The sequence below is a fragment of the Protopterus annectens genome, chromosome 12.part0 (assembly GCF_019279795.1).
Source record: "Protopterus annectens isolate FY-2018-M chromosome 12.part0, PAN1.0, whole genome shotgun sequence".
NCBI classification, from domain to species: Eukaryota; Metazoa; Chordata; order Ceratodontiformes; family Protopteridae; genus Protopterus; species Protopterus annectens.
In genome coordinates this window covers 996,288,785-996,303,114 of record NC_056746.1, presented here as the reverse complement: position 1 = coordinate 996,303,114, position 14,330 = coordinate 996,288,785, and the positions used below count along the sequence as shown (strand labels likewise).

At 38.6% G+C, this 14,330-nt stretch overlaps 1 protein-coding gene across 1 annotated transcript in view; it reads left to right on the top strand.

The window, feature by feature from the left end:
• The window catches only part of R3HDML (R3H domain containing like), a 104,716-nt gene that overhangs the window by 73,065 nt on the left and 17,321 nt on the right, over positions 1 to 14,330 (top strand). The window contains exon 5 of the mRNA XM_044090564.1: positions 11,475 to 11,590. Within this exon, the coding sequence (XP_043946499.1) occupies positions 11,475 to 11,590 (116 nt within the window). The remainder of the gene's footprint in view (positions 1 to 11,474; positions 11,591 to 14,330) is intronic.

Here is a 14,330-nt window from a genome sequence, read left to right as displayed (position 1 = left end):
ACAACATATCAAACTAAAGATTGTTTCCAAATTTGCAGTGCTATGTGGGAAAACTAATGCAGAATAAATGAAATGATACAATAGCACACAAAGGTAACCGAACACCATGTATACAATATTATACATATTTCTTTATATTTATGTGATTTTTCACTAACTAGGAATGAAACTATAAAAAGAGTGTCTACTTTTTCAGTAGTGGGATGTGAGCATAAATAAGTTAATTGATTTTCTAAGGATCATGTATCATGCAACTAAATCCAGAGCTAGTCCATACTCGTGTTTGCATCTTTGCAGAGCTGTACTGTCTGTCATCACGTACCACACAGAGATGGTGCACAGGCAATTTGAAGTCAGTGTGCCACAATGAAGACTGCAATCACCAAAGGGGGACAGCACTCCGGGTGCCTGTTGTAATTCTAAGGGGTATAACTGTGAGCCTTATAAGGGTGGCATGATATTTGTCTGGGGCTGCAGACTATTGTAAATGTGCTGAGATTATTGGCATCTTAAATAGTGGACCCATGTAACAAAATGAGATGGAGCCTATTCTAAACAAAAACAAAAGCAACAAATAAGGTACTTCTTCCTTTCCTGGTTAGGGGTCACCACAGCGGATCACCTGTCCACTCATGATTGACAGTGGAACTTTTTATGGTGTTGAGCTGCCAGCCCGGCACCTAACCTTCCATGGAAAGCACACACTCATGCCTAGGGCCAGTTTAGAGTATCCAGTCCACCTACAGCATGTCTTTGGGATGTGGAAGGAAACTGGAGCACCAGGAGTAAATCCGCATGACCACAGGGAGGACATGCAGACTCCACACAGATGGCACCCCAGCTGAGGATCAAACCGGAGAACCTCTTGCTGTGAGGTAGCAATGCTAACCACTGCACCACATGGCTGTGTGTAAATGGGTACTGCACGTAAACATGACTATTCAAAGATCTGTGAAAATGTCATGAAATAGCATTGATTCTAATAGCTGTAAGTCAGTAAGTTGTGTTAGTATGTTACTGTTAGGACAAGTAGTGTCATTTGCATTTGTAGTGAAGATACAAAATAGTGTCACAAGTCCAAAAGTTATCTTAGTGTTGAACTGTTTATATAACTTTTGTATCACTGGGCTATATCTGACTGATACTTTTCATTTAGTATTATTATTGTACTGTGATGTTTTATTTGTGCTCTTTAATGAACCTGGGTCATATTTGAGAAGAGTACTAACCAATCCACTTAATTGTGCTCTACTAAGGGTAACACAAATTACTAGGTAGGAGGGTGTATACTTTTATTTATAGTAAATAACCAAAGTGCTGTGTTGTAGGTTTATGCTAAAAAATGCAGTCTGCTAATTCCAAGAAATAAAAGTTTTCAGATTAACTGTAGAGTGGCATCATTTAGAAACTTTATTTTACCCCACATCCCGTTTTTATTTTTATTTAAATAGATGATAAGTGGATTAGACAGAAAAATGTTTTAAGCATGTCCTGGGCTTACTGAGGAGCACAAATTAATCATCACAATACAAAGCCTTGTGCCCGCTGACTGCTGGGATAGGGTCTGGTGGGGTCCATGACTGTATAAAGGATAAAATGGAAGGACTACAGGAATTTTTGCCTAAGTATGCATGCTTGCAGAAATATTATTGATTTTTAAGTGTAGAATAAGCTGTTTACTTTTAGCAAACAGGTCAGTGCACTTTACAGCACACCTACAGTCACTGTTTCAAAGCTGAGAGAGGCTCTCAATCAAAAGCTGACTGTACTAACTACTTCATGGTCTTTATTCACAATCTTGCTAGTCAGAATTCCAAAAGTTATACTCCAACTGAATGAGAGATCTAAACAACGGTGTCTCGTGGAACATAGTTCCCTGACTCCCACTTCCTGAATTCTGCAATCCTCAAATGCTTTTACATTTATCCAGAATATTACTAGATTGCAATTGTATAAACACTTTTGTACCCCATGCAGAATGCTTCACTTTTCTCCATGGTTGTGTGCGCTTAGAGTTGCTTTTAAGCAAGGATCGGTGGTGCTGGAAAAGCTCCTCCTTGTAGGCTAGAGGGAAGCCTGCGGGCACTGCAGAAATGTTTCTTTTTTGTGATACGGCTAAGACGCTTGACAGGATTTTTTTCAGTGAGTTTATCTCACTGAGTTTGCTGTTAGCATGCTTTGTATTGTAAACCCAGCTAAACCTACAGACTACAGCTATTGAAGATTAAATTGTTTTTCATTTTTTAACTTTTCAAAATGACAGTTATATTCTGTAATGCAAACACTTTTTTCAGTAAGTAAACCGTCTTTCTCAGAAATACAAAGCTGGTAGTGGAAAAGAGGATATCTTTGATTTCCAAGATGGCAATCCTTGTTAATGCAGTTTCTTTTTATGTTCCAGCTCTTTGTATGTTTTTTCATTTTTTTTCTTGGTTGTGTAAATGTAAAATTAGTATATTTAATAATTGGGATGTGGAGGCAAAATCCCTTACATGGGGGTATACTATGAGCTTGCCCCCCTTGCAAAAACAAATGTTTTTATAACACCTTCCTTGGGGTGAAGCGTCAAATAGCTGAGCTTTGAGAAGATTAGCAGTAGTGCCCACCTGACCATCTGTGTCACTAAAAGTGACAAAGATGCTTAGACTAACGGTATCTGCAAGTACACAACGGCTCAAGCTTTTAGCTCATAATGAAGGAAACAGAGTAGCTATGGGTGTGATGTAAATGGGTCGATCTTAGGAAACAGAAGATTTGAGAAGAATGATTTAACAGGAAATATTTCAGCATGCTGTCCAACAGGTTTGAGGCAAAATTATTTCTGTCAAGTGGCTTTGTCTTCACAATGGCATTTTAAAGTTAGCTAGAAGATATATTTGGAATGTATTATATTAACTATGTCTGCAGACAGCCACAGAGTTTATACAGAGTGCTAGTGCAAGTACTGTATCGCTCTCATCCTCCTACAGCTATTTTTCTCTGTGGTTATGGGAATGAAATTACACATTCTTCAATTTAGTATTATAAAAATTCTGTGGTTTTCTTACTTAATGAAGTGTAAATCCTTAAGGGTAATTTGAATACAATCTATCTGTCTAAGAAATGTGTGAAAAAGATAATCTCGTTAACAGTCATACAAAGTGAAGGCAAGCAGTGCTTCAGAAATGCACATTTTTCATTTTCATTCCTGATTAGTACCAGGCACTTCAGGTGTCATGCATTGACCTTGAAGGGCTTGTAACAGTGGGATCCCTATATCCGTGGGATCAGCTCAAGATCAATTCCTTTTAATTAGGCCAGCATTTTCTGTCCCTGGTGGCACTGGGCTCAGAGCACGCAGCCATTGTTCACACATAAGCCTTTCAGACTTCATTGCTGGGCACTGTAGCTCAGAATTACGTAGACTTGGCTCAGCAAAGGTGGTGACAGGCAGCACAGGAGAAATTAACAATCTGCTCCATTAAACAAAGAGCTCCTAATGTGCACTTTTATAAATCACCAAGTTGAGTTTTCTGGTGTAAGTAGTTATTATTATGTAGCTACTATACAGCTGTTAAAAGTTCCAAGGCAATGATTTGTGCACTCTTAAGATGTTAAAATATGGTATTGTAAAATTGCTATAGTCTTGGAATAGTTATTGTTGTAGCCTGCACAATGTCTATGCATAAGCAAATTCCAGTTAGCCATCTGCTGTCTATTTGACTATGTCTATATTTATTACCTGTTTAAAGTATTTATCAGTGACTTTGCAGAATGTTATAGGTTGTTAGTAGGCTAACGACCTCTAGAGCCCTTAAAAGTCTAGGTGCACACCGCAAACCCATTTGGATCCCGAGTGTCATGGGTGTGTATACAGGGGGAGCATGTTAGCAGGGAGATAATTAAAGGATTTGTGGGGGGGGGGTTGATAGTTTGGATATTACTGTACTTATTGATGGCCTTTGTTCGTAAGGGACATGGGGGGGGGGTAGACCTGGGTAAATTTATGATTTCCCATCCAGTTGTCAGTTTTTGTTTGAATAGGGTCAGGAATTAACTCTGTTTTACATGGATGAGGAGCCTATTCGATAGGGCAGGGATCCACTGGGACACATATCTGTCTTTCCGGCATGTTCTGTTTATCATAAGCAAAGTTTAGATCTCTGCTTAATATTCAGTGCTGTTTTACTGAGAACAGTAACATGTAGTTTCAAAAGAGGGAAACTCTCTTCTTGACCTCAGTTCAATTGAATACATTTGTTGAACTTTGTGGTGTAATAGAAACAAGTTTCCATTAATGTTCACAACATGTTTAACAGAAACAAGTTTCCGTTAATGTTCACAACATGTTTTAGAAACAGATTAATAAGAAGCAAAGGTAGAATGTCTGCTTTCTGATATTCATGTAAGAGGATGTCTACTTCTGCTGAAGGAGGCATTTATCATGAGAAAAATGATTAATAGCCTGCATTAGGTTAGTGCTATGGCTACATGATCCAGTATGTATGATGTTGTGACTATTGGCAATATATGTATGCGGACAAATGCCTTCTATATTGAAGATTCATGCTGAGGCAGTTTGCCTGTCAGCACTGAAGAAGCTTGGTGTTCATCGTTCTTTCCAAACTGCTTCACTAGAATTCAGGGGGTGGGGGTGGGAGTGGACAGGGCTGGGGATCTGAAAAAATATAGCAATTGCACAATCTATATGCAGCTTGCATTCAACAATTAAGTACTGTTTATTGCTGCCTAGGCTTACAGTGAATGTTCTGCTGCATGTTTGCCTGTTACCTTACTGGCATACGTGTTCATATATTGGATACAACTTTATAGATATGGATAGATGTAGCAATATACATAAAGACATGGATATGTGTGTATGTGTGTGTGTGTGTGTGTGTGTGTGTGTGTGTGTGTGTGTGTGTGTGTGTGTGTGTGTGTGTGTGTGTGTGTGTGTGTGTGTGTGTGTGTGTGTGTGTGTGTGTGTGTGTGTGTGTGTGTGTGTGTGTGTGTGTAATGATAGATATAGATATGGGTCTACTTTAAAATACTGACATGCAAAACACCGAGGATGAAAACACCGAGACCAGAAGACTGACAACTGAGATGACCGACAGTTTAAAAGCCAGACACTGAGAACACCGACATGTTAAGGTAAGTGTGCGATAGTGACAGACTTTAGGGTTAGGGGCGGGTTAAGTGAGTTAGGGTTAGGGTGCGGGTAAGGTAAGTGTGTGATAGTGCCAGACTTTAGGGTTAGGGGCGGGTTAAGTGAGTTAGGGTTAGGGCACGGGTTAGGTGAGTGTACGATAGTGACGGACCTTAGGGTTAGGGTTTGGGTTAAGGTTAGTGCATAGGTAGTTGTTTATGTAAGGTTTAGTGTAGGTTTGTAAGTTTTTTGTTGTGCTTGTGTTGTGTGTGTGTTTTTCAGAAAAGGTGTTTGTTCTGTTTTGTTGATTGTCGGGATTGCGGTTCTGTTTTGTTGATTGTCAGGATTGCGGTTTGTCGGGCATGTGAAGTTTCATGCTTTTAAACTGTCGGTCATCTCAGTTGTCGATCTTCCGGTCTCGATGTTCTCGTCGTCAGTGTTTTGCATGTCAGTGTTTTAAAGTAGACCCATAGATATATATGTGTGTAGAATATAATGTATATATACCCTGTTTGAGTTTAAAATAATGTTTATTTATAGGGGCTAAACTAAAAATAGTGCTTTCTTGCCTAAATATAGAGTAACAGAAAAATACAGTCACAAAATCTGCTTCAGAAAGTGTTTCTATAAATTTCAACTCCACACATGGGCTTCTAAAAAAAACCTCATTGTTACTTTTTGTTTGTTTGTATGTTTAGTAAATACAATTTTAATATTTCTGATACAAGACTTCTCCAAAGGTTTTGATAGCCTACACCTATGAACTTACAAACTAACAGCCACAAGGCCCTTTTTAAGCTTAGCCACGCATCCCGAATCTATGACAAGTTCTGATACCCTTGATAACCGTAAGCAAGGGTTTGGGAGATGAACCATTTACAGGTGGCCTATGTCCATTAGAGACTTAAGTGCCAAACCAGGGATGAATTTCCTGTTCCCCATCTAATTGTCTAAGTTGCACGTTAATTGAGTTAGGGTAGAACTCTGCTTTACACTGATGGGGAGCCTGTCCCAGAGATGGGGTAGTCTCTGGGATACATACCTGTCTGTCCAGCAGCAAACCTATGTCACATAACCTTTTCAGAATTTTGTATGTGTCATAAATATTTTGCATTTTATATTTATGTATTTTGTGTGTCCACTTATTTATTTAGGTATTTTAGGTATATGCGTAATGCAGTTCACTGAATAAATATTTTTGGTTTTTGGTCATGTGATTTATTGTTAAAATTTGATAAGCTGGCTACTAATCGCATCTAATATTTAAACTGAGTCTTGTTTTAACCATATTGGTACTGAAGAAGAGTTGTGAGAACTGGAAAGCACTGTTGTCTTTTAATAAACATTTTCTGAGATGGTGTGACTACTGGTTTTATTCTACATAGCCAGTTGGCTATCCAATGGTTGACATATGGGTTTGTACCTAACCTTTTGAGTTAGTAAAAATAACATTACTTAAAACGTGTTAGTATTTTTTTTTTTTTACTCATTGTCATACAAGCAGGATAACCACATTTGTCTTTGGCACAAGTAGGGGTAACTTCAAACATCTCCCAGTGCCTTCAGATGTGACATACCTTACAGATTTCAGACTTCAAGGATACCTCCCAGATTGCACTTAAATTTCCTTTAAGATGCCTCGCTATTTTTCATTTAACCCCATAATGCTATCTAGGCTGAGAGGACAGGATTCTACTTTAAGGTATAACAGTCTAAATATGCATCTAGAGGTTTGTTTATTGACATTTGATTATCAGGAAAGTCTAATTTTAAGAACAGTAATTTCACAATCTTTAAAAATAATACAAAAACAGATACAAGTTATATGACAATGATTTAATATCGAGACATTTTAGCCAGTTTAGAGAAAGCAAAGGTAAGTTAGTATAATACAAACAAGAATTACAATATTAAGAAAGAGATAAAAACAGGGTTATGGAAAACTTAGAGAGTCAGGTGAGAGAAATTGATTGAAGTTGGGAAGTGAGTGATAACGGGTGATTAAGGAGGTGTAAGGTATGAATAGGTACATGTTTATATTTAGGGATATGGTTTATCCTGGAATGAGCAAGAACAGAGCCACATTTTGGCTAGTAAATCTTTCAGAATCATTGTAAAGGACTGGGGGATGATGGTATTGACCTGATGGATACAGGTAATGAGTTCCAGCTCTTAGCAACATGGTATGACTACAGGCAATGCCCAGCAGATTTGATAGGACAGATAGAAGTTTTTGGTCACTGGCTCATAGTGCCTTGAGTGGGTACATAGTTATGTAGAATGGTACTTGGTGTCAGACAAGCAGATGGCTACTGGATAATTTTATAGGTAGTAAGAAGCTTTGGATATGTTAGCTGATGGGGTAGTTTTAACTAATTTAGGCTTTTTAGTGCTATACAGTGATGGGTTCTGAAAGGGGTAGTTACTGCAAAATTACCCACTTTATTTTGGCATTGTCCAAGTTTTGATTCTGTAATGTCTGGAGGTTAGTAAGGATGGGAGCACTATAAAATAGTGATGGAAGGAGGTAAGTAATGTTAAGTGCAGTTTTAGTTGCATTGGTAACATAGTTTTTGGCTCTTTAAAGCATCCTAGGTTTTGGTGATTTTTTATTTAGTTTTGTATATATAGATTAAATTTAAGACTATGCCTAATAATTTATCAGGAGTGACTTCATTGATTGCATTATTAAGAGAGAGGATTTTATTTTTTTGTTTTTCATGAGAGGGGAACATGGGGTGGGGAAGTGTCCTGAGTAATTTTTTGGAGATGTGACAGGTTGTCTGTCTGATGTGCATGAGTGTGGAGTTACCTGCATGTTGTGTTAGAAAGGCCCCTTGTGTGGATGTGTAGAGGGTGTTAGTGAGAATGTTAAAGAGGAGGAGACCAGGGATGGAGCTTTGTGGTATACCATAGGTGACATGGAGGTATGATGAAAGGGTGGAGTGCCATTTTACTGACTGATACCTATTTGACACACAGGTTATGAACCACAGAAGGGTGGACTGAGACAGACCTAATGAGCACATTTGAAGTAGGTTTTCTGTGACAAACTAAGTTGAAGGGTTTAGACAAATCTAGAAATTGGACACCAACTAAATTGATTGTGTATGTATGTGTGTGTGTGTGTGTGTGTGTGTGTGTGTGTGTGTGTGTGTGTGTGTGTGTGTGTGTGTGTGTGTGTGTGTGTATATATATATATATATATATATATATATATATATATATATAAATGATGTGTGCATATGTGTGTGTGTGTGTATTTATACACACACACACATACACACACACACACACACACACACACACACTTTGTGGTATATGCATGCATTTAGGCATGTGTGTACAAGTTAATAGCTGTATTTATGCATTATCTCTTCTCTCTCTCTTATAAATATATATATATATATGAGTGTTTGTATAAATTATATGAATTGCAGCTTGGTATATATTCTGTTTGTAGCACTGTGTATTCGTGTGGCTATTTAGATTACACATAGTTTCTTTTAATATATATTTGGCCATCATGCAACTACTGTAGTTAACTTCCTCTTAGTAATAAAAGTGCATTTGGTTTGAAGTAGAGATTGCAAAGTCATCCTTAATGAAACGGTCATCCCCCAGTGTAAGCTACTGGTGGCCACAGTCAAGCCAAGTATGGAAATAAGATGTAAAAGAAAATGTGGCAGTGGAATGCGAAGGTTAAGGAAGTTATGAAAAACAAAGAAAGGAGTAGTGCAGGACGACATGGGAGATGGAAAGACAGACCAGGCTAGGCGAGGGAGGAATGCTGATGGCTGACGGAAAGGCTGTGAGAGCATCAGCCTGCACCAGCTTCTGCAAAGTGACTCAACAAAGTGGCTCTGCAGATGGCACAAAGAAGCTTTATCAAGTTGCAAGACAGGGCAGAAAGACAATGAAGAGACACCAGAAACAGTCTGTTCACCACTACAAAGTACTTCAAGGGCAGATGGAAGGAGTTCTTCAAGAAGCTTCTGAATTGGAAAAAAAAAAACATCCCTTAAATACAAACTGCCCGAAAGAACATGAACCTGGGAAAGTGGATGGCTCCAATGAAGTCAGAGGAGATTTGATTAAGATGTTGAGTGCAGTAGGAGAGAAATTGCTCATGGTATGCAGAAAAAGAGGTGTACCCCAGACAACTGGTGAGTAAACATTCTAAAACCAGTCTACAAGAACAAATGAGATATTCACAGCTGTGAGCAGTTTAGAGGTATCCTTCTGTCACAGTGCATAAAAGTGCAGAGATGGTGACTAAAAAATCAATATGCAGAGTATCAGAAATGCAAGATGAGAGATGAGCAGTGCAAATTCAGATCAGGATGCATGTAGAGAGATGGAGGAGCAGAAGCTGAAAATGGATTCCAACTCGCCATTCATAGACTTGGAAAAAGCATTTGACAAGGTCCCAAAAAAGGGGATCTGGGTAGTCCTGAGATCCTTTGAAGTCCCAGAAACACTAGTAGAATTATTACAGGCTATGTAGAATGACGACGTGACAAGGATGCAATATATACTGCATATTGACTGCCAACTGTGCACCTTACTGCTAGTAGAATGTCAGTCCTGCTGCATTCCTACTTTTCTGGTGTCTTCAAAATTACATGCTGTCATTTTTCCCTGCAGTTGCCCTATACCCCAGGTGCTATATTTTTGAATTCTAGCAAGTGTCACATAATCTTCCCTATAGACTGCTACAAAAAAATAAGTTGTAGGGCCTTGTTATGTACCAGTTTTCAAAACCTCAGAAATTTTTACAGGAAGTTAAGGTTGTTTCACTTTAAAAAGAACCACTCACTTGTTCTTCCCTAATTTATAATCTAGTTTTATGGTTGTGAATGGTCACTGCTTATTTCTTTATATTGTATTTTTCTTGAATCTGTGAGCATACCTGCAACTAATAAGGAATAAGGTAGGTAGTGACACAGTGTATGGAGACATGCAAATTAGAATAAAACAAGACAGGAACTGTGCGAATGGAAATTAGTTGGTATTATAGGATTGGATGAGGTGATGAAGGTGTTTAATCCTAAATCATAAATAATCAAACGTCAATAAATGAATAAATAAAATGGAATAGCCAAGGGATAAATGAGAACTGAATATACTCCCGATTACACTGTCAACAAGAGTAGGTACATGGATTCCAAAACAGATTAAGGAACGGATAAATAATAACAAAAAGGATGCACTGTTTAATGAAGTATGCCCGTAATGAACAAACAAAAAATATCACTTTACTCAAAGACATATTAAAAGGGTGTTAAAGAGAAGTACTAGAGAAGTGACTATAGTCCTAAACATCAAGGACAGCCGCAAAGCTTGGTAACTGCATTTTCAAAATGCCGCAGTTAAATTATGTTACAGTATACTTAGAAGAACTCGCTCAAGATTTAGAAAACAAGGTTAGGGGTGAAGATTTTAATCCTGATTATTAGATGCTATCTGAGTCTTCTATAAATGTTAAACATAAAAATTGTGCTATGACTACCCAGCAGTTCTAATGTAGTCAGTAAAGAATTTCTGAAGGCAAGGCACTACAGACTTATTCGTCCCTATTCCAGGTGGTATTTGCAGTTCACTATGGAAGAAAGTTGCATATGAACTTATCCCAGTTCTGTTTTATTATATAATAGAAGTTTGAAGGAAAGGATCATAACTCTCAACTTCTTAGAACAAGAAATCTGGACAAAGCCATAAATAGAAGTGGGACAAAGGACCAAAAATAGGGACAATTATTTAATATTGCTCTTTAAAACTTAGAAAGTTGATAGAATAACATTTTGCATTAGCATGAATTTTCTGAAGGATATGAAGTCTGAAACTCAATGTCTGTCATTATTTTCTAACTTCAGTCTTTAATGGTTTGCCACTAATTTGCCAGAAAACAATTTTATGAAAAATGGACCAAAAGTATGAGGAAGAATCTGGACATTCTGCAAAAATCTGTTCGGAAAGGATCATCCCTAATGTTTCTTGATTACTATAGTTTCTGAGTGCTATGATAAGGCTGAGGTTCCATCTGGTGGCCCACAGTAGTACTGCAGGCTACTGCTACTGAAGAGGTTCTAGGAAATGTCTGGCTATGATTTTAGAAGCAACTTAATCATTTGCAGTTCATATGGTAAAGAAGAATAAAAATACATGTGAAAATAATGTTTTTGATGGTCTCCACATTGCAAATGAAGTGATACAATGATTATGCATATGATGCTGTTGTTGATGGATATTGCATATGTACTTTGTGGTGCTAACTTCAATTAAATAATTAAATCATAAATAGATGTAACATTTTATTAAAGCAGTACCTTGCTATGTTTTTCAGATGGTGTGGGCCATGACCAACCGAATAGGTTGTGCTGTTCACAACTGCTACAACATGAACGTGTGGGGAAGTACATGGCGTCGTGCTGTATACCTAGTGTGCAACTACGCAATTAAGTAAGTGTTAATAACAGAATGGTTAGAGCAGTGGTGTCCTTTTAGGATGTCATGAAGTGCCTTTCTGCATAAAGCATAGTGCCTCATGCTCTCACAACTTTATGCTCTCAGAATAAGAAATGTTGATGTTTCCAGGTACTACATTGCTACAACACAGTTTGTATTATTCAGACCCAGGAATTAGTATAAACAAATCTTACAGTGTAACTTAGTATCATTTTTGATAAAAGAATGTTGAACATATCATCTCAACATCACAACACGTGTCAGTTCCAAACTGAATATCTAATAAGGATCACAAAGAAACCAGTACAGACACATTCCCTTATGCTGAAATCACAGTGGTAACCCTTGAATATGAAGTTCAGGGGATGTGCAAAATGTGTCTGGAATGTCAGCAAGTACACATAGAAAAGCTGTTGATCACAAAGTCAAATATATTTTAATTTATCTTGACTAGTAGTGGCTGTTTTGCATCAATAAAAGTAAATCCCATTAAACATGCCTGTGACGTGACACAAATGTTGTGTAGCCTTTTTGTCCGACACACGTGTGCACCCCCACCCATTACCACTGACATTCAAACTGATTCTCACTTTGAAATGTTTCATTAGAGTTCAACAGCAAACCCATACAAAGGTTAATGTTAAGTCATGGCATGCCTCTTACATGCTTGACACTGTCAAAAAAAACTAAGCTGTGCAAATGCAAATGCATCGACGTCATGCAGTTTTGACCTGAGATAATTGATCAAAATACATTCTACAAGTAGCATAATGAACACACCATTACTTCCCCTCAAAGGGTTGTTGGGCAGGCTACAGAAATTGGGAAGAAGAACTTTGTGACCACTTGTCAAGTTCTTTCACTTCTGCTCAGTGGACCGGTGTCTTTTTGAATAACTAAAATGACAGTTTGACATGCTTGTTGTGGTACAAGTTGACTCAGCGGTTTACTTCTTGCACATTGAGTACGTGTTCCCAGAAACAAAACTTCAGCTTGGGGTCCTGGTTTCAGTATACACTTGGTTTATGGCTGCTTCTGGCTCAAAAGATAGAAACGTAAGAAAACCTACAAACAGATTTGTAACAGCAGCTGCACCTGCATAAGACAGCAGTATTATATTGTTGTCTATGCACCTACTACATGAAAAAAAATGCCTATGGCTTTTCATATTTTTGAGGTCTGTGATTACAAATGCTTGGGCATCCCCAAGTGCAAATCTGTTACTCTAGGTGCCCCCCCTTTCTGAATTAAGATCCCCCATCTTAGCTTATGATTAGCTACAAATAACAATTGCAGCTTAGTTCAAGATTTACAGAACTGGACCCCTGATCCACATTTGCTCCTTAAGCCCAAAGAACAGAAATTGCTACCTGTAAACATTATTTGAGCCTTTACATTTCTTAATAAATAATCACATTGCTATACAGTTTTAGGCACAAGCATTCATAGTACAGTAGTTGCGCATGGTTTTGCAATTAACATTTATATTCATAGGTTCATAGGTTCATACTAGGCTATCTGCCCTGGGGCAATTATAAACCTAGCCCGATTCTGTATGGCTTATGCCACCCCTTGATTTGAGTATGCTGTGCCCTTTTTAAGGTTTAGTTTACTGTGCCTCTGTCTAATAGTGACATGGGAGTAATCCCTGGGACAAACCTACGATCCCCCATCCACCTATCGAGATTCTTCTTGAAGAGATTCAGTGAGGTGCTCTGCCTCACATGAACTGGAATTCTATTCCAGAGCGAAGGGAGCCTCTGGGTTATGAACCTGTCCCTCCAGCAAGTTCTATTTATTTCTGCACTGAGGTTCAAGTCTCTCGAGCGTGTGGCTCTAAGGGATTTAGATTTACTGAGGTGGAGCATGTCCATTAATTCTGGATTTGACATAGCTTTGTATGTCAGGCATAGATCGCCTCGAAGTAGGCGGTATGCAACTGAGTAGAGCTGGAGTTTTTTTAACCGAGCAGCATATGGCATCTGTTTGAGACCCTTGATCCTCTTGGTGAGATACGTTTGGGGTCTTTCTAATTGCTGCAGGTGTCGGGTAAGGTACATCCCAAAAGGGGCATTGTATTCTATGATGGGCCTGATGAGGGATGAATAAAGGGGCACAATTACCTCTCTTGATCTAGATGTGAAACCCTTCGTGATGAGGTGGGCTATGTAGAAGGTCTTTCTAACCACTTTGGCAATGTGGTTTTCAAAGGAGAGATTGCTATCAACTTGGGTCCCCAGGTCCCTAATAACTTTCTCTGTACTTAATGGGTTTCCACCTATGTGGTAATTTGTGGGCACATTGTTTTTGCCAAAGGGAATGACTATACATTTTTTGGCATTTAGCTTTAAACCATGGTGCTGGCACCAGTTATCTGTCTCTGTGAGACCTTTTTGAAGGATGTTTGTGTCAGCTGGAGAGTTGATTATGGCACCCAGCTTGCAGTCGTCTGTGAACTTGGTGAGCCATAGTCCTCCCACGTTTGCCTGTACCTTGGAAAAGTATATACCGAACAAGAGTGGTCCCAGGACAGAACCCTGTGGGACACCACTTGTGACCGGTTTCGAGTCTGACATGGGTCCAGCAACTGTCACTCTGTGGGTTCTGTCTTTGAGCCAGTTTGCGACCCATCTTGTGACATAGGGGTTTATATTTAAGCTGGATAGCTTATCTATGATGCCCAAGTGGGGTATTGTGTCAAATGCCTTTGCAAGGTCCAGATAGGCTGTGTGGA